This window comes from Panthera uncia (assembly GCF_023721935.1).
Source record: "Panthera uncia isolate 11264 chromosome B2 unlocalized genomic scaffold, Puncia_PCG_1.0 HiC_scaffold_24, whole genome shotgun sequence".
NCBI lineage: Eukaryota > Metazoa > Chordata > Mammalia > Carnivora > Felidae > Panthera > Panthera uncia.
This window is the reverse complement of record NW_026057580.1, coordinates 67179585-67204423: the sequence shown is the minus strand read 5'-3', so window position 1 is coordinate 67204423 and position 24839 is coordinate 67179585. Positions and strand designations below refer to the sequence as shown.

Here is a 24839-nt window from a genome sequence, read left to right as displayed (position 1 = left end):
CATAACTATTATTTTAATTGATGCGTAATACTCCTTTGTTCTGGCTAGGTATTCCCTATACTGATATTCAAGATGTTAATAGGATGAAATTATGGAAATCCAAAGTTATGAAGACATAACTTTGCAGTGATACTATTTGTTTATCAGATTCCTTTTATTTATGTTTTATTTTTTAATGTTTATTTATTTTTGAGAGACAGAGCATGAGTTGGGGGTGGGGGGTGCAGTGCAGAGAGAGAGGGAGACACAGAATCTGAAGCAGGCTCCAGGCTCTGAGCTGTCAGCACAGAGCCCAACGTGGGGCTTGAATTCAGAAGCCATGAGATCATGACCTGAGCCGAAGTTGGATGCCCAATCGACTGAGCCACCCAGGCGCCCCTATCAGATTCCTTTTAAACAGTACAGTCACCTCATTATCTCCACTTTTACACCCTAATACCCTTCTCCCGCCTTATTGCTTATTTCTTGCAGTCTTAGGAGTCAAAGCCAGGCTTTCCACCTTGGCTCATGCAAATGCATTACCTTTCAAATTTTTTTTAAAATACACTGCAACAAAATGAAGATAATTTTGACAAAAAATTCTGTAACCCAATTGCCAGGTAAAATGGACATTTGTCTCCTAGGGATAGGTCCCAGCATGAAACTGTACGTGTCTTTATAAAAGTAATACACTCTCACTTTGATAAATTAAAATTGTACACAAGGTAAAGAGTTGAAAGCCAAAGTCTTCTGGACTTAACTAAGTTTTCTGTGATTTCCGCTAGATCAGGACTCTTACCTCAGTTGCAAAGTCACAAGGATGCTGAGAACTATTAACCTGTCAGCCCTTGGGGCAGCTTCTAGGGCCCGGGACCTGGAGCAGCTTTCTCTGTCATCCCAATGAGCAATACACTCATCATTTTCTGTGGGTAGCATGTTGTGAAAATAGTTCCAGAAAAACCATGACTTCTCATTTCCTCAACATCCTCCTCCTAGGATCCACCTCCCACGGTGTGCCCTTTCTAAAGGCTCACTCAAAATAGGTCCCTGCCCTCTTCCCATTCCACTATCAGAGTCCAAGCCACAGTTCTAGAATTTTCTAGCAGCCCACTTTCCTTGTCTGACTTCTCATTGATCTTCCTTGAGCTCTTTAAGCCCCAAACAAGCCCACTATTCACTGTTTCCCAAATACGGTCCAATCTTTCCTGCCTCCTCTGTCCTTGAGATTCATCACTTGAACCAGAAAACTCAACCCATTTTTGCCTTTCTGTTCAAATGTTCCCTTCCTTTGGGTCACCTTGGCTTTACGTCCTCTGCCCCTCCATCATATTCTTAGTATATCATTCGTAGGATTCACCCACGTAAGAACTCGTGCCAGCAGCCCTACATTTCACTCCAGCTCCTTTAGGCCCATCTCTCTGGGACAAAGACCGTGCCTGGCACTGTAGGTGCAGTTGGGTGAGGTAGGATTCAGAGGAGGCCCTGTGCCAATACAAGAAGGGAATCAACATTTTTCTTACCTGAGTGGGAGTGGGGATGTTTGTAGTGTTTCTAGAAAGTCCTCAGAGAAGACACGCAACAATGTAGTTTTGAGCCATTATTATAGGACAGTCACTTGGCAGAACTACACACACACACACACACACACACATACACACACACCCCTTCAGGTCTTACATATTGCTGATAGTTTTCCTCATTCAAATTTGGAAGGAAGTCCTCCTCTTCCTCCAGTTCCAAAGGTGTCTAGTCCTCAGAGCCCAGCACCATTGCTTCTCTCAGCTGGAGATAAAAGCAGAGCTAAGGTAAGTCCCCTTCCGAACGTTCCTTTCTTTACCTCCACGCTACCAATATGCTCCCCTACCCATTGCCAACCCTTCCCTGGTAGGCATCTCCCTTCTTTTCCATGTCCCAGGGGACAGGCTGTGTGGGGATGGGGTGGAGCATCTGGCAGAAAGCAGCCAGGAATTCCACCTTCCTCTACCTTCGACCCCTGTATTCCAGCCATTGTGTGGATGACTGGCTTAATGCAGGTCACATTTGCTAGCTTAAAGTTTTGCCCTCATTACTTGAACTTGATTTGCAAAACTGAATCCCTAAAGTGTTGTAGAGATTAATCCAAATTCTTCCTTCTTTAACCCAGAAGCTGAAGCAGAGAGAGTCAGCAAGAATTAGCCCTTTATTCATCAAGGTGGAGCAGATACCTCTAAACTCATGGGGGCAGGGCCCAGGTCCTTGTTCTCCTGGTGCCCATCACAGAGTCTGGGCCACTGCCACACTTAACTTGGTAATTGTTGATCATTAAATTTAATTGGTTTTTGGTTGAATTTTTACCTGGTTTAGGAGAACTCCCTACTGAGAATCTTAGGATAGCTAGTATTAGATTTCTATCTTTAATCTTTTGGGAGACAAAATCAAATTAAATACGTTTTCCCAGTTGGCTTTGGTATTAGAAGATGTTGAGGTTTTTCCTTCATAGGTAATTAAAACAATGATAAGGACAAACTTCTGAAAGCATGACTCTCAACCAATAGAAAATTTATCCCAAAGGGCAAACTTAAAAATATTTACCTACTTGATCTGAAATAAGAGTCCATCATATTCCTTGGGACTTCGAACCCAATCCTAGGGAGTTTCTAAAAGATGAGACATTTTTATGTCTTTTAAAATGAAAAATGCCACTCAGGCTATGAGGGATAGTTTTACGATGGGGTGGGGTTCCCGCTCACTTGTCTGAGAAGCCCTAAACGTACATACCAAGGAAATATTTGTGCTGTTGCTACCAGAAGTTTGAAATATTGTGTGTGTGTGATTTTCAATATGCAGGAAGGCTCTGTTGACGACCGGTGCTCATCTGCTGCTCTCACACAAGGAGGACCTTATTAGGTCAAAATCTCTGACACTCAGTAAAGGCAGAGAGTCTAAATCCTGCCTTCCTACTTAAAAGCTCCTCCAGGGCAACATGATTCTGTGCACACCCAAATGACGATCAGCCACCATGAATGATGCCATAAATCTGCTTTTATTAAATTGTCTGGTTGTCTGTGGAGCTTGAAAGTTGGCTGAAGAAAAAGCTTGCTAGATTATTCAGTTTAGAGAGTTCACAACAGAGTCTTTCAAGCTTTGGGCCTCTCCCAGCCTGTGAAGGAATTCCAAAGGAAGACCTTGACATAAACGCAGCTAGTTCATGTCTGGAGGTAAAGGATGGGGAAGAGAGAACAAAAGACGTCTTGGAGTGAGACAGAGTGTCACTGATGCTTTATTTACATGCGTCACCATCTCGTTTACAAACTAGATTACGGCTGTAAATGGAATACACAAGGCAATATCTACAAACACCGAGGAAAGTTAAGTACTGCATCTCTATTTCATTTGGAAAGGGGGAGATTCCCAAATCAAACTGGTTTTGATTTTTGGGAAGAAAGGTGGTAGAGTTAATTCATGGCAACGTATGGTTAGACAAAATCCTCAGTAAGAATGCAATATGATAGTGTTCGCTTGGAAAGAAAAATGAGGTGCTTCAAACCAAAGTATCAGCTGCTTGACTCTTAGGTGTTTGAATATGGCCATGCACCATATTTAATTCTAGTCTGAATGGGGAATGAGCAAGAAATTGAAACAGGTAAGACAATTTTACAGATACTGTATACAGATTTTTTTTTCCATTCATGCAACTTTTTTTTCTTAAAAAAGTTAAACATGTGAAGCCAAAACGCACAATACATTTTTTTTTTTTTTAGTATTAACTCATTTTTCTGGTCCTCCTTCACATCTGTTTACATTTCCCATGTATGTAATGTGCTAGGACAAGTATACGAGAGAAGACTGATTGCCAGGCAATGAGATAATTTCAGAGAAATAAGTGACCAGACATTCAATTTTTTAAAGCAGCCACACAAATAATTCTGGAGTGTGGCAGAGGCCTCAGAACCAATCATTCATCAAAGAAAAGCGCACACAAATAAAACTAAAGAGGAAAATAGTTCATTCATTTAAACTGCATAAAATGTTATCTACTGATGATTTAGATCAAATAGAATATACTCTTCAGTTACTTGGGCATCTGCATGAAGATCTTGTTTGGCAAACATGATTTCACAAGGGCTTCGCTTTACCCTCATCGTGCCCGCTGCCCCCAGTCTTTAGGAGAGGCTGGCTTTTTCGTACCTCTTTGCCAGTGATTGCATTTCTACAAAAAAAACTTTGCTAAATTAAAAAATACAATGGTACGCCTAATCTTACAATGTTCCCCAACTACAGCAAGAAAAAGGAAATCAGAGTTAGAGCTATCAGGGTTTGCTTCTGCTTTCAGAGAGAAAGGGTAACATTTGTATTTCCCTTTGCCAGCCCGTGGCATGAGCACGCAAAATAGGACTGGCTGAATGACCGCTTTACTCTTGAAGGTCTTTCCAAGAGATTCAAATGTTCCTTCTTCTTCAAGCGGGGTCCACTGGGTATAGATGAAGTCTGTCCCTACCATCTTTAACAAGATCAGAAGCCACCTGAAATGATACCCTGAGACCTGGCAGAGCTGTCCTGAGCTAGGAGTCATGAGGATCTGACCTCAGGGTGGTGAAGTGACACACGCACACAATACCCAAACTCAATACCAAACACACACACACACAAAGTCCACCTCGTACTACACATGTGTGTGTAATCCTCCCGTTAACAGGAAAGACAAACTTGTGAAATTTTTAGAAAACACGTGTTTCAGCAATCATTATATTGAAGAGGATGCAATAAAGGAAATCGACCTCAGATTCATTCACAGTTAATGGGTACGCTGAACCTGGCAGTCTGTTCTCACACCAGGACAGTGAAGGCTTACGATAAAGCTCTTTTCTGACTTTGGTAAAAGGTATCTGGTTCTGGAGACCTGAAGGGAGAACAGAACCCTAGAGTACATGTCATGTTTTCAACATTAGTTACTCTTCTAATTTCCCATCAGAAAGTGGAAGGCTCCCTAGAGCAGCTTATTTAGAGGCTGAGGACAGCCTGGAATAGTTCTCATCAGGATGCAAACATTACAGCTGCCAGGCCCCCGGAGCCTACTAAGTATTCCACTGAGAGGCTCCAGATCAGAAAGCTTACTGAGAAGGACCCATGACACCCAGAACGCCACATGGTGGGCCTTCCTGAAAGCAGTCTCAGTATAGGAAATGGAGGTCAGGTCGCACCTCTGCCCCATCTGAGCACCTAAGAACCCAGCGAGTCTCAGGGAGCCTGGCCTCCAGGTGGGGGGCCAGCTGGCAGTGGCCATGGCTAAAAGTGCTGCTGTGATCCTGGATAGGCCTAACTGTTCCGCTCTTGGAACTCTGGAACTCATGCTGGCACTGGACTTTGTCCTGATCTCGACTCTCCACAATGCTCTACATGTAGATGCTATTTGCATTATTAAAAAAACAAACAAAAAAACACACAAATTCAAAGCACCCCTTCCCCTCCATCTTCCCGACATGTTCTGTGGCAGCCCTGTTCTCATACCTCCTCTGTCCCTCCCTCAGCTGTTTTAGATTAAATTATAATCTGGCTCTAGGACATTCTGTCAGACATTCTGCCTAAAATCTAACAAACACTGAGAAAAAAGGAGAATAAATGAGATGCCACATATCTGAAAGGAATTCAACATTTTAAAGTTGAAACATATTTGAGGGTTGCTCTTCTTACTGCCAAGGTGGCAATCAGGGTCTATAAAACTGCGAAGGCAAATAGATATTTTTGTTAGTTTACTTTTTTTTTTTTTTTTTTTGAGTTCAGGAGAGAAATTCTCTGGGCTCTCCTGCTGTAAGCCCTCCGGATTTTCCTAGTACCTGATACCCCTATACCCTTCGGTCCCCACAGCTGCTGTGGCTGCCTCTAAACTGTATCCCCACCCAGGGCAGCATTTCTTAGAAACCCAGAGAGGTAGCCTTCTTTCACGGATGCTCAACAGTTCCTGCATATAGTAGACTACCAAGGAATCAAGGAAGCGGCTAGCATTATTATAAAGGAATACAGTAAGCAAAAGTCTGTCTCACTGACAAGCAGACCACGTGAATAGAATACATATTTTTAAAAATTATACATACTTTTAAAATGAAGATTACAAATGTGTAGCAGTTTAGAAAAGGCAATATTGCTACAAGTCTACTATAACCACAATTGCACGACAATTTACAGATTCAGTAAAAGGCAGGGTGAAATCAACAGGGCCATCACTCAAACATGACAACCCACGCGAGGCGGGAAAGACGTGTGACAATACGTCAAATGGAACTTTCATTATGCTAGGAGCTGTTATCACCACCAATATCACCCCCAGAGGAATCATAAAGCAAAGGTGCACAAAGGGGCCCCTGGCGGCCGGTGGTAGGTGCAGGGGGTGGGGTGGCACGTCTGTGTTGGTGGAAGGGAGTCGGTGCCCACTGCACAGTGCGAGTGTCAGCGAGAACTCATGCAGGGAGGTCTGTGCTGAAATACTAGCCTGTATTCCTAACGTCCATGCAGAATGTTCCATTTTTGTACTGTACATGATAAAATTTATTTATACATTTATATGCCTAATGCTTTTATGCAAAGAAAAGAGTCTTCATATATCACTTTGGAGAAGTATGCATATGGTGTGCTAATCAGAGCTTCATTACACAGTTTCATATGTACCAAAGGTGTTCCCAACTATTCTGTCTACCAAAGAGGGTAACTAATATCATCACACTTTCCAGGTTAAACAGAAAGCACCTATACAGCACCATAACTTTTTGAAAACAAAACAAAATGAAATCCATAGAAGCAGAAAAGTGGGGAAAAATAAAGTCAAAACCGCCCTATCTTGTACTTTCATTGTGTCACTTGTACAATTACAGTCTAAGCTTTTATATATATATGTGCACGCGTGTGTGTGTGTGTATATATATATACACACATATATATACACACACACGTGTGTATATATGTGTATATATATATATATACACACGAATATATATATAAATCAGTTTGTATGCTATTGCCTCTCACTCATACACGTCTAGTAGATCAAATTATACACAGCAAGGCTGAAAATAATCAAGGGTGTGTATTTTAGGAAAATAGTGACTCCGGTTTATACTTTTCATGCATTCTTCGCTGTGAGTTCATTTCTTCTGCAAAGCAAACCAGGACTACTTTTTTTTCCTTTTCTCCTTAAAACGAAATCCTCTAGTGGTATTTGGCAACGAGTGGGCAGCTGAGCTGATTTCATTCTTGAAAACATCCTAATTTCTAATCAACATACCATCACTGTTCACTGCATTAGCTGAGGATCATGCCAGGAGACCAAGAGACCCACTGACCTGGCAACTGCAGACTAGGTGCTGGGGGTCTCACCCCCTGAGCACCTGACGCAGAACTAAAACACACTGGGTCGAGTGCCACACTCCACTCGTTTTGCCTGTGCAGGATTCAGTCCTGAACTGGTGTGCACAGCAAACAGTTGTGCCATCGTTTGGCTTTTAGAAAAGGATAGTTTTCTACCAAACAAAAGAAGAAAGAAAATCCCCCTCTGGTTTATGTAATTTGTTAGTTTATGGAGTTCCAAGGGTTTAAATGCTTGTGATGACCAAAGCCAGAACAGTAATTGGTACAACATTTTCCTTCTGGTTTTAAATTTGCCAGGGGAAGGATGATTAACATTTTAACATAAAAATACTGCAAGTTAATGCATGTGAAAAACTCAGAAAGTCAAAGGAAAACAAACACAAAAACAACACTTAAAACATCCCATAAACCATCGTGATATGAATACACCACAGAATTGCCAACAGGAGCTCACGGTGTGCTCTGAACGAGGGTGGGTGGTGCTGACAGGATGCTGTCCTTTGCTGGCAGGTGGCTCATCACCCCGTACAAGGAAGATTTTGCATACTTTATATATAGAGAGTTCTGTTCCAAGAGTAAGTGCTTCACCCGGGGTAAGGGGCCATTAACAGTCTCTGCTGGGTTAGGAAAATGGTGCGGGATTCACAAAGGTGTTAAGCTGTAAACGGTATCACTGTCCACTTGCTGAGAGCAGATTTGGCAAAGGGTTTTCTCTGTAGGTCTTGTGTCAGTTTGAGGGTCTGCAGAAGGAGAAAAGAAAACCAGAGGTGATTAGGAACATGCAAACAGCAATCGTAGGCACCTCAGGGTCACACTTCACCAGCCTCCTGTCCCCTCACCTCACCTCACCTCCAAGCTAACAGTACTCATAGTAAAGCTGTTTTGCTACACTAGGTTCAGAGGTCTGAAAACCCAGGATAAAGCATGGAGACTACTTACCTCACTTCTGGGCTTCATTACAAGATGCTCTCAAGTTGAAAAAGCCTAGAGGAAATGAGGCCATCCATTTCGGGAGGTTAACAAAGAAAGGTGGTGTTTCAGTAGGCCTTTTTAAGATAGGTAAGTCCAGGGTACAGATGGGGTTTTGCTCTCAACTTCAGATTGAGAGATGTCCTGGGACATGGACCTTTCATGCTAAAACCATAAAAAGTGGTCACCCTAAGCAGACCAGCGGTGCTTTTCTGGTTCTCTCTCACTGGCTATATGGACTCACCGGCCTTGTTTACCATCCAATATCAGGGGGAGTTGAAATGGCCACTTTCCACAAAGGTTTAATCAGTCTGTACTGCTGGACAGAGATTATCTTGACTTCGCTCACCATGAAAGGAGTAAGTGATCTCTAAGTGGGCTGTCTTAGGAATTTTTTTTTATATTAAAAATCTGCAGAGAAAACAATTATAGAACACACACATATACGGCCAAAAAGCCCTCTCACAAGACATCCCTTTAGCAGTTAACAACTTATTATTATTTTGCCTCCAACAGTCTTCAATGGTGACGCACAAGAGAGGTCCTCTCAGAGCATCTGAATTTACAGTCTTATCAGACTTCATGTGACCCCTGAGCCCAGAAAAGTTAAAGGATTAAAAAAAAGTGTACTCATAGAGATGTAGCTAAAGGAATCGACAAGGCTGACCTCAAGACCTAAGACCTTTTGTTTATGGAGACAGCGTCAGCTGTCGTGGTAGGGAAAAATGGCTCTCAGCTGAGAAATGGATAGAAAAGTGGTAGTAAAGCAACAGGAACTCACGATCTTCTCATCTGAGAAGGCAAGCAAGTCACGAAATATGCACCAGTATGCTCACACATTGCAGACATCTACTTCACCCCTCTTTAGAACAGATATTATACTAGGTTCATTTGGAATTTTCACAAATGTACTTATGACTTCAGTCTCTTCTGTGGCTGGACTGGCTGGCAATCTTACCTTTCACTACCAATATTCAGAGAGACAGCAGGGCCTAGTGTTTATGATGTTACATACCTATGGTCACAGTTACCCTTGTTATAGCTCCAAACAGAAGTACTTAGGTTGTCTTATCGGAGGCAGTGACAAGAACAAAGGGAAAAAAAGGCCCCCTTTCCCCACCCAGCCAGCTTCCCTGGCTGATGGATTTTTTTGCTTTGTAAAGGTACTAGACAATATTATCCCAGACTTGTTGATTTCACAACATTAAAAAAACTAAAAGGGGGGCACCTGGCTGGCTCAGTCAGTAGAGCATGTGACTCTAGATCTTGAGGTTGTGAGTTCGAGTCCCATGTTGGGTGTAGAGATTACTTAAAAAAAAAAAAAAAAAGCTAAAAACAGATACCAGATCTAAGTATCTGTGAGGAATTTAGCCATCTAGGGTGAGCCAGTGCAATTCTAGCTACTCTGCCTGGGACCACTGAGGCGTGAATGGACAGAGGTACAGACAATATTCTTTGGAAGGGTATTTGGTTTCTTCCTTCAAATAACACTTAATAAACCACAGTCTAACATCACTATGCAATTAGTTATCAGGGGACTACAGTCCCCAGGTGCCAAGGGAGAAGTTGTAAAGCATTACCTAATTCAGACCCCATCCTGGTTCCCTCCGGTGTTAATTATTCAGCCATGGAAACCAGTGCATACTGGGAAGGTGACATAATTCATTCCCCAAGTACAGAGGCAGAGCATGCAACTTGCTCTCATGCTGGAGCTGGGTCAGTGTAGGAGGGAAGAGGGTACCTATAACCCTCAACATGGCATCATGCTAAGCAGAACAGGGCATCAGCCCTGAAACCAGGGGCAGGAGGCCCACACTGGGCAGTCTAGAGCAACAACCCACGACAATCCCCAGGCCAAATACACATTCCGTCATCACAAAGCCCAGAATCTTCTGGGAACAGTTATCATTAAAATGGCAATGTACTGATCAGAACTCTTTCCATTTCTGCAGAATGGGTTGGGGCCCCCAGTGACACTAAGTCCTGGTGCTCCCTGGGGGTCTCTCAGGCAATGCCTCCCAATCTGCTCAGGAAACCCCCTGTGCTTAAAAGAGAAGCCAGGAGAGGAGAGGCCCAGGTTTAGAAGAAGTTCTCACAAGGACAAATGTAATAAAGAAATTTCACTCCACAGGACATAAAGGTGACTCTTCTCTGCAATAGAAAGCAAAGAGATTGTAAAATATTTTGAAAACATAAAGAAATCAGATAAATGTTGAACAGAAATACAAGCATTCTTCTAAAAGGGACACCAAATCACCATTCACTAGGAAGACCCTATGATTAAAAATAGTCACAAAGAACACAGCTCCTTATCTGCCTTAGATTTTTAGCTGTTCTTTAGTGGCTCACTGTTTGCACATATTTATCTGACTCTATCAATGACCGAAAAAATAAATGAAGCACTTTAAATGATGACACCAGCTCCCGAGCTGGGAATTTAATGATGCATAGGTTGGGTACAAGTTTGGTAGGTTTCAATGAAGCTCCCCCATTCTTACATTGTTTAAAGTAAGACGTTTAAGTGAACTAAGGTTTAAGTATGCTGATGCTAAGTTTAAAAACACATCAGATTAAGCAAAACTTTTGGAAGGAAAAGGAAGCATACAGCTGAAGAGAACTGCAGCTATCATTTTGCAGTTACTAGGCAAAGGGCCAACTAAGAATAAATATGAAAATGTTGTCCTAAAAGAAAAGAAAATGTTGCTCTGTCCCATCAGTGACTTTAATAAGGAGAAGGTCCCCTCTCTCCCCTCTCCCTGCCCAGTAAGTTTGAAATCAGGCTGTTAATGCAAGGAAAATGAAATGGAGAAGCCAAATGATGAGACTGGTTCTAAAAATATCTATGGATGCTGTCATCTGGTCTCTGGTGAGAGTAAGTCCCTCTATAATCTTGGCATCTGTAGGGAAGACAAGTTTCTGCCTAATTATCACCACTAAATCACATGATGTTCTAAGAAAGGGCAACGCCTCCAAAAAACTCTACACAAAACATAACAACCCCAATCAACTTTAATCTGGAAATAAAACATAAAAGTCCCTACTGCTGTCCTCCCACAACATAACTCCACTGTGACAAATTTGGATTTCTCAGTAGTGTTTTCATCTTTTTGGCAGAGAGGAAAGGAATAGGACCCCAATACCAAATCCGACATGGAAGGAAAACGAGCCAGTAGCATGCAGCTCGCACACCCACAAATCCGGGAAGGTTATCCACTGCTTTCCTAGCTAAAACGCAAGATGTTTGGAGGAAGTCTGCCTGGAAAACACAAAGTGAAACACCACTCTCCCCACTCTTTAAACATAAACTTAATTTAAGCCAAACCTGCAACCCCCAGGATAAGCTGGGGATTAAATATGGAATATTTAGGACAGAGAAGGAAATGAATCAATGCTCACTCGATCTGACAAGGAAACCTCATGTGGCGTTCAGAGAACAGGTGAGGGCTTCAGACTATCTGAATGTTTCCACTTGTGAGGAGGGAACAAAGAAATGCCTGCCTGTCACCATCTCTGCTTTGTCCCCAGAGGGATCTCCAGGACACCAAATCCATCATGAGCCACAACCATCTGCCACCATCCACTGAGGCTTTTGTAGCTCGTGTCACCCCTGGAAAAACAGCATTTCTCTGTGTCTTGGGCTAGGCAGCCACGTCTCATTTGGGAGTGCCAAAATGGCAGCAGATCCCTTGGAGCCCATCCTCACAGCCCAAACGTGGAGCAGCTCAAGAACACATTTGATGGACCCAACACTCTGGTTTAATTTGGTTATTTTTCAATATCTTCCAGGTTCGAGTGGGAGATGAAGATGACTTATGGAAGCACCTGAGAGCCAGCCTGGTGGTCACCGGTGATAGCAGGGACCTGGCAGATTACAACCCAGCCGTCTGCCTGTGATGCTGGCCAAATCATGGCGTCCTCCACGACTGCCAGGGAAGAGGAATTAGGAGGTGCAGCTCTACAAAAATACATTTTGACAAATGCTGTCAACTTGCCACTTTTGACATTGAATAATTTATGAGAGAAACAGAACAGGTATGGAAGTTTTGGTCAGGCTAGAGGCCAAATTTGTATTGTTTGAGGAGCCTCACTTAAGGAAAGTCAAGTTTCTAGGAAATATGGCCTATAGGCTGATGCTTTTTAATGGGCAAGTAAATATTTATAGAGAAGGTAGGGATGTCATAGGAAAGCTTACCATAAGAAGCTTTTTATGGCAAAGGTAACACTGGAAAGACACTCAGCTACCCATGCTATTCCCAAAAAAAAAAAAAAAAAAAAAAAAAAAAGTTCAGTTTGTATAAAAGCTTGACCTGTGTGAGCACTCCTTTCTGCTACATCCCAGTAATTCCTGGGTTCTTCAAGGGGGCAGGTGAAGCCTGTCTGTGAAGGCTGGTGAGAGTCCGCTGACAAGCCTTTCCCTCCAGGACACTTCAAAATCTGGACCTAGTGTGGACTGCCCTCCACGCAGCCTTTATGCTGTACTGATAAACCACTGAAGAAACGGGAGAAGGAACCACAATCCTAGTGTGTCACAGCTGAGGGATGAAGGCAGGGCTGACCTGCAGAGAGGCACTGACTGTCCTGTGGCTTAAACTGCAGGGATTGTTGATGGTTAATATACGTTTCACTGAAGAATGTCCTATCTCTGTCTTTATATTGGGCAGAGGTTATGTTAGCCAATAGGCTTTATGCCTCCAGGGTCGAATATGGTGATTACCATGGCAGAAATAGGATACATATTAATTTACCATTGACAGCAAAGTTGTAGAGATTTCATATTTTCTTAAGAGTCTTAGATTTTCAAACCACATAGCATAGCATGTAAAATTTGTATTACATCTTTTAAAGAATCGTTTTAAAGGCAAAAGCCTTTAAGTGATGTTTAGACCTTTTTGGACTCATGGTTATGTAACCTTAATTATAATATCCCCAAAACTTAGCTGGCAGAGACCTGTGGGCTCAGGCTCCACTGCCCTCACCTAGGCTCTGTTTCCCACTACTGCTGATGGGTTCAAACCCTCCTCACCCGATGGTCAGGTTCAATCACACTTTGCCTGGTTTGCTTCCCCCACACAGGTGAATCAACCCATGTGTCGAGAGGAGTCCTCCAGCCCCACCTTCCCCAGGCTGTTCACTACTAAACTCCTAAGCCACTCACCTGGCACTTAATCACATAGTGCTCAGATGGTTACTTTTTTAGACCTTGAACTCCCAATATGCTGAATTCCTTGAAAGCAGAGCAAAACCCCCAAATCGAACACTTATGGAGCACCTATTATTTTAAAAGCAGTATCTTAGACATGGTATTTGCCCTAAAGAAGCATAATATATAAAATTTTCTTGATGTCCTAAGTAGACTGGAAAGTTGAAATATAGAATAGGCACAAAATAAATGTTGGCTGAAGAAATGAATGAACATCCTCCTGGAATAGCCCTCTCTTCCCCTCTGCCAATTCAAATACTTAGCAGCCTTTAAATGCTACAAGCTTCCATGAGGCATTTTAAACCTACTCACATTTGCTCAGACTTAATCTTATTTCAGGCAGAACCTACTGCTTGTGGGACAAAACATAGAATTTTAATGTCCTTTTCTGGGGAGGATGACTTCTGATTAACTTTCTAAACCCTGTGTTTCTTATGACCTAAGGATCAATACAAGGCACACTTTTAACATTCAACTAATTTAACAACAATTGAAAAACCTAAAATAATAGGGGTGCCTGGGTGGCTTCATCAGTTAAGCGTCTGACTTTGGCTCAGGTTATGATCTCACGGTTCATGAGTTCGAGCCCTGCGTCAGGCTCTTTGCTTACAGTTCAGAGTCTGGAGCCTGCTTCGGATCCTGTGTCTCCCTCCCTCTCTGCCCCTTCTCCCCCTCACTCTCTCTTTGCCTCAAAAATAAATATTAAAAAATTTTTTTTTATTTAAAATAGTATTTAATTTTTACCTCCTCCCATCTTTTCTGTACATCCTACCATACACATCCTTTATTACCAGCCTTCAAATTAACATCTTCCTACTCTTTCAACTTGCTATCAGTGCTTTAGTGATTCACCACTTACAAACAAGAGGGAACTGTCATCCAGGAAGAAACGCCTAGAGCCATAAACCATGAGCTGAACACCACGTGTTTATGTTTGCCTGTGTGACTTCACTGCATTTAGGCGCTGGGGGTGGGGATAGTTGCAGGGGGAGGGGTGCAGCCATCCCTTCAGTCTGGGGCACACTAGATCCCTGGGACTTGGGACTGCAAATGTAGGTCTAGTGTGCCAGCCCATCTAAGGGTTCCACAACTAGGTACTGAAGAGAGCCGTCTCCAAAGTCCTCTTTTCCTGCTTTAGATATACAAAGTTTTTAAGATAATCTAATTTTTCCAAAAGTGATTCTGAAACTGAAAACACAAAACGAGCTATTTTAGTTCCACAAATAGTCCACCTGTAAGGTATGACAGGACATGCAGGTGACACAGGTGGTGGCCAAGAAGCAACAATTATACCAGCACAACAGAAGAAGGAAACCAAGAAGGGAACTGAAAGGAAGGTCTCAAGGGTGGCTCTGAGATTAATAGAGACAAAGGACCATCCTAAGGTCAATAGTCTGGCCAGGAGTGTAGGCTCCAGGAGTGAGGCAAATCCACACGTTGTGCAGCATGGGTGGCTCTCCTCTCCCTATGCAGCCTACTAAGTGCCTGCAGCTCCCTTCCACGGGGCCCCCCAGCCAGCAGGCAGCCTGGATTGAGTGGGGCTGGACACAGAGTGCTTTGGCTTGAGGCATTCAGGCAGTGGGAAAGGGATGACTTATAACAGGTCTACCAGTCAACACATATTTTCTGATCACTTACAGATATGTTGGGCTGTACTGCTTCGTGATCATTTCTGAACATAAAATGACCAATGGAAGTTCCAAATAATTACAATGGCACATATACATGGAAACCCACTGGAAATTAATTTAAAATTTCAACCTCAGAACCTCTGGCCTTCTCTTCTTGGCTGTTAAATTCCCTTAGGGAGTCAAATCAAACACTCCACACAGACATGAATACTTTAAAAAAAAGAAAATCTTAACTATCCAGACTTTTCTTTCATCAGAGAGAAATACACAGAGGAGGGAGGGGAAGGGGGAGAGAGAGAGAGAAGACATACTGATATACAAACCTTCAATCAAACCAACACTGGCAATTAACGTTTTATCCTTCAGAAACAGTGGAATTACTTTCTGAGGCTTCCATGACCAAATAATTCTCATCGTTTAATAAATGAATGTCATAGATTTTTAGCAAAAAAGAGGTTATTAAAAAAACAGAAAACCTAGAATTACAGAGTGCAGTCCCATCTATTACTGGGAAGAGAAACAAAACACAGCACCTGCACCCAAGTGCACAGCGGTTCTTTAGGGAGTAGTGTGCTTCAGTTCCAGTCTTGGTCCTGCTTCTTTGGGAGGAAAGCTCCCGGGTAAGAACAACCCATTTTCTCTGGGTTTTCACTGGAAGAGATGGTAAGGGCACAGCGACCACATTTTCGGAATCCCAAATTGTGTCACATCAGCCAATAGGGGGTAAACCGCCAGCCCCGGGGGGGGGGGGGGTCTATGGCCCGACTTCTGCCAGCACCAAGTTATTTATTGTGGGGCAACCTTGGGGATTTCGGCTCTCAAGACAGCCCTAGGAGGGCTGGAACAGCTCATTATTTCTCTGCATGGCTTGGGATGGGCTGGCAGTGGGAGGGGGATGATCAGATTTCCAGGCTCCCTACCAGCAGGAAGAGGTCACACTGAGGGAGCAGAGAAGGGGGAAGGCGAGGCTTCTCCCTCAGCAGAGCACTACCAGCCTTTTGGATACTGATTGGCACCCAAGGAAAGCCAGGATTTCTCAGACAATCCTTTAAAGATGCTAAGGGAGCATTTTAGGTACCACATACAAACCTTCTCATTCCATCTGCATCAGAAGCTCCCTAACAGAGGGCTGTTAGTGAAACAATAGCTTCTCTCACAGGCACCTCCAAATTGGTAGGTGGGACTTCTAGGGAAAAATCACCAAAAAGGTTCACCCAACAGGCAACTGCTATACCTTTTTAATAAGAAAATGGACTGGTTCTAGTTTATTGAGGAATGTACTCATTCTTTCTGCCAACAGTGTAACACTGGCTTGCTTGGCTGGCTCCTTTATTTTGTATTAACCTCTGGAGCCATTTTAAGTAACAATAAATATTAAATAACTTTTTAAAAAGTTGCCAAAGGACATTAGCCCATGCAAGAGCTCTGTGGGATAGGTTTACATTTTAACCTCGGGTCACAGATAAGCAGAGGAGGGACTTGACTCAATGACATATAGCCATGAAAATGGAAGCCTGCTACAAATCCCACAGCCCCTCTGCCGTACCACACAGACAATACTTAACTTGGACTGGGTTGTAGGGAGGCTTTTTAAATCCACAGTTCCCATCACAACAGAACTCCAGGGACAGTGAGCTGAAGTGGGTAGCTGGCTCATGTCTTTAGGGGTTTTCTTAGAACATTGGTCCTGGTTTCTTGAAGAAAAAGGATTTGACTCAAAATATCAAATGAATTTATGAAACACTGCAATCCTATCTACAAGGCTCATAACATATTAAAAAGTCTCTGAGAGAAGAACAGATATCATATGTTTTCACTCATATGTGGATCTTGAGAAACTTAACAGAAGTCTGTGGGGGAAGGGAAGGGGAAAAAATAGTTACAAACAGAGAGGGAGGGAGGCAAACCACAAGAGAATCTTAAATAGGGAGAACAGAGGGTTGATGGGGAGTTGGGGGAGAAGGGAAAATGGGTGATGGGCATTGAGGAGGGCACTTGTTGGCATGAGCACTGTACGTAAGTCAATTTGACAATAAACTGTATTTTTTAAAAAAGGCTCTGAGAAACCCTGCTGGAAACATCGAAACATCCCTATTTCACTGTTTAACATGGTAGTCCTCAAATTTGACCACAGAATGCATTTTCTACATAATACCCAGGAATACCTTGAGGATCTGTATTCTGTGAAACACTTTGAGAAACACTCATTTACAGGATCTCTAAATATCAGAAGTATTACTAGTTTTCATACCAAAAAATGTTTTTAAACAAATTTTATTTTTTTTACCATTTCTAAAAGCTTTTTTTTTTTTTTTGGGGGGGGGGGGGGAGGAAAGGGCCAGAGGATCTGAAGCGGGCTCCGTGCTGACAGCAGAGAGCCCGATGCAGGGCTCAAACTCATGAACCACAAAATTATGACCTGAGCCAAAGTTGGACACTTAACCAAATGAGCCACCCAGGCTCCCTTCAAAACAAAATTTTAACTCATTTTAGTTTTTGGAACTTCAAAACAATTTGGAAGATGGGGGAAAGTAATGTTTTTTAAATCAAATGAACACATTAATAAAACCAGGGTGAAGTGGGGGATGCCTCTTACAAAGTGGGGATTCTCCACCTTGGAATGAAAATCTAGCATTAAAGCATGCATCTCCAAGTCGGAAAGAGCAAGCAGTCAGCAAACATCCTTCTCCCCGCCCCAGGAACAAGGCAGCCCCCTGGCCAATCTCTCCAGTGATAGCACAGAAGTAGATCCCGTCAAGGTCCTTTCTCCAGTTTCCATACAGAAAGGGAAGCCTTATGAGAAGCATATGTGGCACCTGGGGGAAGACTGTACTTGAGAAGATGTTATTTTTTTAATTTATGTATTTTGAGAGAGAGAGAGAGAGAGAGTATGAATCTCAAGCAAGTTCTGTGCTGTCAGCGTAGAGTCCAACGTAGGACTCAATCCCACAAACCATGAGATCATGACCTGAGCCGAAATCAAGAGACAGATGTTAAACCGACTGAGTCACCCAGGCACCCTGAAACTTTATTTATAAGATGTTGAGTATTGAGCATTATGAACCCTGGAAAAAGAAGCATTTAGTGGGAGCTTAAAGTTTACAAGAATTTCCAGTAGTAATTCAGGTGATTTTCACCCCATTTATTCATGCTCTACATAAGCTCTGTGGCCAAAGAGACCGTCCAGAAAGCCATTTATAAATGTAACTGCTTAAAGTGAGAGTCATTCAGGCTCTGTCCCTTTGCCCAGGAAGAGCAGCCTCAGTGCTGGGTATCACAGCTTGCCAGAGAAAAGAATGTATGTAAGGAGTATACCAGCCTCTGCACAGAAAACCCCTTTTCACAGCTATGTCAATTTTCCTTTACTGTTGTCAACACTAAAAGGATCCAGACAGCCATTCTCTCAATGAATGACAGTTCAGACTGCAGGCTCTTTTAAAGGTAAGAATAAAGATCCCTGCAGATGAAGAATTCTTGAGGCTGGCATATTGTAACCAAAGAGTAGACTACAGTCACAAGTGCAAGTAAATATTCTCCATGCAATACCTACAGATTCATATTTATCATACATTATACTGCCTAACACAGAAATATCTACATCAAGAAAAAGATCATGACATAAATAGCCCACATTGTCTGTATTTGGTCAGAATTAGTTCTATTCCCCAACATGAATATGTAACAGATCACAGCATTCAAATATTAGTTCAACAAGTATCAAAGATTTGCTCCTTTTGGAAAGCAGCCTAAATATAAATTCTAAATGGCCTCCAGCACTAGATCCTGCTGTTTTCACACTAGTATACCACTGTTTCTTTTTAGTTCTGGATCATCACGTATCTCTTACTAGGGCCACTTCGTGGAAAGAATATTACAATGCTGAAACATTCTTTCTTGATGTTTTCCGTTCTTTATCTCCAAGTAGTTTAAAACTAAATACTGGGCTGTTCCCTAATGGGGTCTCCAAACGTCAAAAGGTGAAGATGAATGAAGGAGCTTGTGAACTTAGGCATCTTTTGACCTCAAAACTACAGTGAGGTCAAGGCTGCTTTCCCACTGAGAGGAGACCCACGTCAGATACAGGAGGGCTCCGGGGAAGCTCAGCGTTGCAACCACCACACTAGCTCACAGACAACTCCACTGCCAATTTCAAAGTATGTGCACCATGCTTTATAGAGAAGAAAGTGCCCTTCACATCCCAGTAGCTGGCACTCGTAAAAAGGTATGGTTATTTTTTCTTTTCCAGATAGACCCACAGGTCAAAGGATTTTACACATAGTCTAGGATGAATGACGTGTGTGTGAAACATCCAGCCCTCCAGAGAAGCACCTCTCCACGGCTCTCCAGAAGGACTGTCAACTGGACAGGGCCGTTCCGTTTACTCCACAACTGCAATTTAGGGCCACGTGACCCTCAGTTTAGGCAGGAAAGGAGTTTGGAGAATACCATGGCGACTTGTTTAAAAAAAAAAAAAAAAAAAGCCAAACCAAGAAAGCTAGTCTAGAACAACTCTTGGGAAGCTGGGGTACTTCATTTGGGAGAAGAGAGGTCTGAGGTTGTGACTTCAGGCCTGTTCTGTGAATTTAAGAGTCTTCAATAAAGTGATAGACACAAGGTAAGTTTAAAGGTAAATATACTTCAGGTCACATGTGCTCCTGGCAGTTTAGAAGAACAATTCATTCCAAAGCAATATGGAAATCCTACACCTAGAAACCAGACTCCCTCAAAGATCCCATCGTCTTTAGGATGCTTTTTTTCTTGCTCTGATCACATTGAGCTAGTTTACTTTCAGGACATTTTTGATGGCTTTTCATTTTTAAATGAAGAAATATCTTCTCAAAAGAACCTCCCCAAAATGTTGTGAGAAAAAGGTGACTAAACGATCCTAAAGCTCCATTAGGGCATAACAATAAAATGCATTATCCCAAAAGTGGTTATTTATTATTCAAATAATAATTCATTAAACATGTTTTTAAAATGCAAGTATTTAAATCTCCCTTAAAATATTTTTATACAATCTTTTAGAATTATACATATACAAGAAAGGTCTGCTATTCAACTAAAAAGAAAACCTATACTTGAAAAATTACACAAAAATTGATACTACATTTTCTCCTGAACTCTTTTCAACAAATTAGAAAGTGGGTCTCCTTTACAACTCTACCAAAATTAAAATTTACTTGTGTCATTAGAAGCCACAATCACATTCCACTTCTTAAAGGAAAACAAACTATCTATTCTTCTAAAAGCCAAATGTCTCTATTTCTCAAGGCAAAATCTTCACAGTCTGAGTTCTGGTACTGAACTGGCTGGCATGCAAGTGTGTCACCCTATTTAGCTTCCATTACAGTCTTTTTACCATCTCAAGGGCTATTAAATGACTGAAAACAGATGTCTGAGTCCCATTAGGGGCCCGCTTATGCCTGGGAAAGCTGAGAAGCTGCAGCACCGCAACACTCTTTGACACTCCCCTTTCTACAACTACCCCGTGAGTTGCAGTGAGTTCACCATAGGGGACCCTTGTAATTCCTTCACCAGGGCAGAGGGTTAAACAAGGCTCCGGGTTTTTATGGCTTTGAATCGCATTTCCCTTTTACACCATTTAAAGAAGGGTGTAAGGAGCTTACTGAGGTTTTTTAAAAAGAGGAGCTGGGGCACCGAACAGACAGAGCTCTTGAACATGGGGTAGGGTCTGGAGGCACAAACCTGTCAGCAGAATACCCCAGTGCTCATGTTACTTCTTAAGGAGAGTTTCGGGGCAAGCTTGTGTATTTCTGCTATGCTGGCTTCAGTTCAGAACACTTCCTATTTTTTCCTACTTAGAGAAAATTAGGGAAAACTATCATGGTTCAAGCCATTCAGGAAATATGGATTTTGGGTCCAGCTGTGTGACCTTCAGCAAACTACTTAGCCTTTCTGGGCTCTGTGCTTACTCTTCTATCAATCAGTATGTTTACCTAATTACACCATACATATTTTAGCCCACTGTAGTTTTACAAGCACTTCCATATACTTCGGTGCATTTGATGCTTAGAATAACCCTGTGAGAGGTAACAAAGGGGCTATTCTACTCATTTTTATAAGAGTGGAAATTGAGGCTCAGAAGCTAAGTGGCACATCCCTGATAGTGGCCAGAAACTAGCAGAAGTGAAACTAAACCCTTGATTTCTGATTTTAATAAAATGCTTTTCTTACCACATCATGTTATATGATCCTTCTGGTTCCAACAGTATTAAAATGCCACAATTTAAAAAAATCTCTTCCCCCTTTCGCAACTCACGTCACTGTTAGGAACCTGACCTCACTTACACGTTGAGGAACAAGAAGCACATGACCAAGTGGTCTCTTTCTCATTCACACAAAAACGGTTTTCAATGTAATCTTTTGCTCTCTAAATGCTTGTATGCTGAACGCTAACTCATAAACATGATTAGTCCTATGGTGAAGAATCTAACAGATGTTGTTTTTTTTAATTTTTTTTTAATGTTTATTTTTGAGAGAGACAGAGTGCAAACAGGGGAGGGGCAGAGAGAGAGAGGGAGACACAGAATCGGAAGCAGGCTCCAGGCTCTGAGCTGTCAGCACAGAGCCCGACGTGGGGCTGGAACTCACAGACCTCAGTGAGATCATGACCTGAGCTGAAGTCAGATGCTTAACCGACTGAGCCACCCAGGCGCCCCTAACAGATCTTGCTTTTGGTGGAAATACTCATGTATGAAAGAGTCCAGAATATATATTCTACAGTTAAATTAGAAGTACCTGTGAATTGTTACTTTACTGGAAAAAGATGAAGAAACCATAACATGGAAGATCGACAAAGGTGGTGTTGGACCTGAGCATCTAAGAATGTCTTCTGGCTGGGTCCTTAACCTTGAAGTTTGTGTGACCTAAGGTCTCCCTTCCTCCCCCCTTTCCATTCTATCCTCATCCATCCATCAAGTAGGGAGACCTGTATCATAGGTAAGCGAGGATGACTAGATACAAAAAAAGAAAAAAAGAATAGAATGAAATATCTGAATATGTGTATGTTCTTTTTACTGGCAGTAAAATTCCTGAGCTGTCAGCAAACTGCAGAGAGGGGCACCTGATGGCCCTGTCTGACTTGGAGATGAACAGGTTGGGAGCCATGTACTGTGTACCACCGCTCCATGGTTCTCGATTTCTCAATGTGGAGTAAAGTTCAAAGTAAATAAAAGTCAGCCTCCCCCCAATTAACCACACTTTGTTATTAAATGCCATAGCATTGGGCACTGACCTGCTTTGCCCACTTCCCCTTTCCTCAGTGATCCTTCAGCCTGGCACCCAGCTCTGAGATGAGGCCTGCTTAGCACCAGTGAAGTTCCCCACGTTCAAACCAACAACATTCTGTGTGGAGATGAGGGAATCAAAATTAAAATCCAACCCATCGGCATCCATGAGTTCACTACGGATAATGGACTCCATGTCGCACTCCAAGCTCCCATTGAACATGTCCAGGTCCAAGTCGCTGGGGAACTTCTCGTGGCCCACGACGGGAAGGTTTGCACTAGCTGAGTACAAGGAGGAGCCTGAGAGAGAGTCCGAGAGGGTTTGCATAGACTGGCTGACAGGAGATTGTTGCTGGTGTTTGACTGACCCAAGGCTGCTGGAGTCGCTCAAGCCCATGTTGCTGACAGAATTCGACAAGGCACGGCTGCCACCGAGAGCGCCCTGGGTTTGGTGCTGGTGGTGGAGCAAGTTCTGATTGACCAAACTCCCCTGGTTAGGCTGGGCAGCAAAGGACATCATTGGGTCATTTCGAAGCATCACGTTCCGGCGGGAGTTCTGGGCAGACACAGCGGTGCTGGCCTGAGACATCAAGGGGTCTGACTGGGTCATCATGACATCGCTGTGGCTAAGTGAGTCTGAAGTGAGCAGGTCCTGGAGTGTCTGGTTGCCATAGTGTGACATGGAAGAGAAGGTAGCTGGCTTGTTCTCTTGGATGGTCTGCATGGGAGACTGGCGCAGGGAATTCAGAGATGAGGGTCCAAACACCGTGCTATTGAAGGAGCTGGTTGGAGAGCCCAGGGCGGAGCCCTTGGCGGTGTATGGGAAGCTAGAGCTCCGCTGCATGAGCCCTCCGGTGGGCGATGGCTGGGACGATGGGAGTGTGATGTTATCCAGCAGGTCATCCATGAGGTTGTCAGAGAGCCCATCATTCAGATTCATGGTGCCTGCCATGTCGGTCAGCCGTGGTAGCTCCACGGTGCATGGCTTACTTACAGAGGGTGACAGGCTAGCTGAGCTGCTGTAGAGCATGGGGGAGAGCGGTGCATCATCATCCTGGACGTCATCCAACTCCGTGCTTGCCAAGATGGGTGACAGGCGGCCACTGACCGTGCTGGCATTGGAATTAGTGCGTGAGCGGAAGTCGGTCCACGCATCCAGCTCGTCACTGCTGCGTGACGTGGGGCTGCCAGGCCACTTGGAGAGCTGGGAGGGACTGTCATCTGCTGACTCGGGGGCTGTCTGCAGGGCTGCCTTCTTCTTGGCTGCACGGCCACGACTCTTGGTATACTTGTTGCTGTTGTCCATGGAGACAGCCCGCCGTCGGGGTGCCTTCCCGCTCTTCCCCCCATCAGGGTTGATGATCCACCAAGAGCTCTTGCCAGTCCCCTCATTTTGGACCCGCATGAAACGGCTGTGCAGTGACAGGTTGTGCCGGATAGAGTTCTGTAGAGAGAATGGAAAATGCAGAATATGAGACAAAATGGACCAAAACTAAGCAGCCAGAAGTAGTTAATCAGACTTATTTTTGAAAGCCTCCTTAGTTTTTGGAGGATTAAAAAGGAAAAAAAAAAAAGATAAACATTTGTATGATATGCTCCCCACCCAGCTCGGAACAATGACAACATTGTAAATGGCCAATTGTGGTATTTAGGAGGTGGGAGATGGTTTCATATCCAGGAGATGCTGGAAATGTACATGCTCAATGACATTGTTTTCCCCAAATTCCTAAGTTTTGTTGTCCTTTTCTAGAATACTATTTCCTACACTAAAGTTCACACTTATATAATTTTATTACCACAGCACTCTTCCATTTTGCAACAAACCTCCTTGGCTCTCTAAGGGTAATTAATCACTCAAGGGGCTACTCTATTTTCTTATGGTTCCCTCCTCCACTAGCATAAAGGCAGCATCTACCTTTTCTTAATCACTACTATAAACTCAACTGGTGTGAATTGTTACCTATCCTTTCTATAACTCCATCTCTTCCTGCCATAATTTCATACCTGTCTGCCAGGTATAAGAAAAAAAAATGGTGGGGTGCTTGTGTGGCTCAGTGGGTTAAGCATCCAACTCTTGATTTCAGCTCAGGTCATGATCTCATGGTTCATGAGATCGAGCTCCATGTCAGGCTCTGAGCTGACGGTGTGGAGCCCGCTTGGGATTCTCTCTCTCTCTCTTCCTCTCCCTCTGCCCCTTCTGTGCTCACACTCTCGTTCTCTCTCAAAATAAACATTAAAAAAAAAAAAAAAAGAAGAAAATGGAAGAGTAAAATTTGCTGAGTTGACAGAAATAGGCAAGTTGCCCATTCAGAACAATTTTAAGTAATTTATATAGATATTTCCCTTCCAGGCAATGCAGTCTGAGCATAGTAACTTCCTTCCAAAGAGTTCAGTCTGGAAAGGAGGGAAAAAGTAACTTGACAGTAGAGAAACAAACACTATCTCAGGTGATCGAGGTCAACATCAATAGGGCTA

The 24839-nt window shown here is 43.1% G+C and overlaps 1 protein-coding gene across 1 annotated transcript in view; it reads right to left on the bottom strand.

Moving 5' to 3' along the window:
* Positions 1-3220: 3220 nt before the first annotated feature.
* FOXO3 (forkhead box O3) overlaps positions 3221-24839 on the bottom strand; it is a 125991-nt gene continuing 104372 nt past the window's right edge. The window contains exons 3-4 of the mRNA XM_049654108.1: positions 22373-23808; positions 3221-8057 (exon numbers count right to left, since the gene is read on the bottom strand). Of these exons, the coding sequence (XP_049510065.1) occupies positions 22408-23808 (1401 nt within the window). The 3' untranslated portion in view covers positions 3221-8057; positions 22373-22407. The remainder of the gene's footprint in view (positions 8058-22372; positions 23809-24839) is intronic.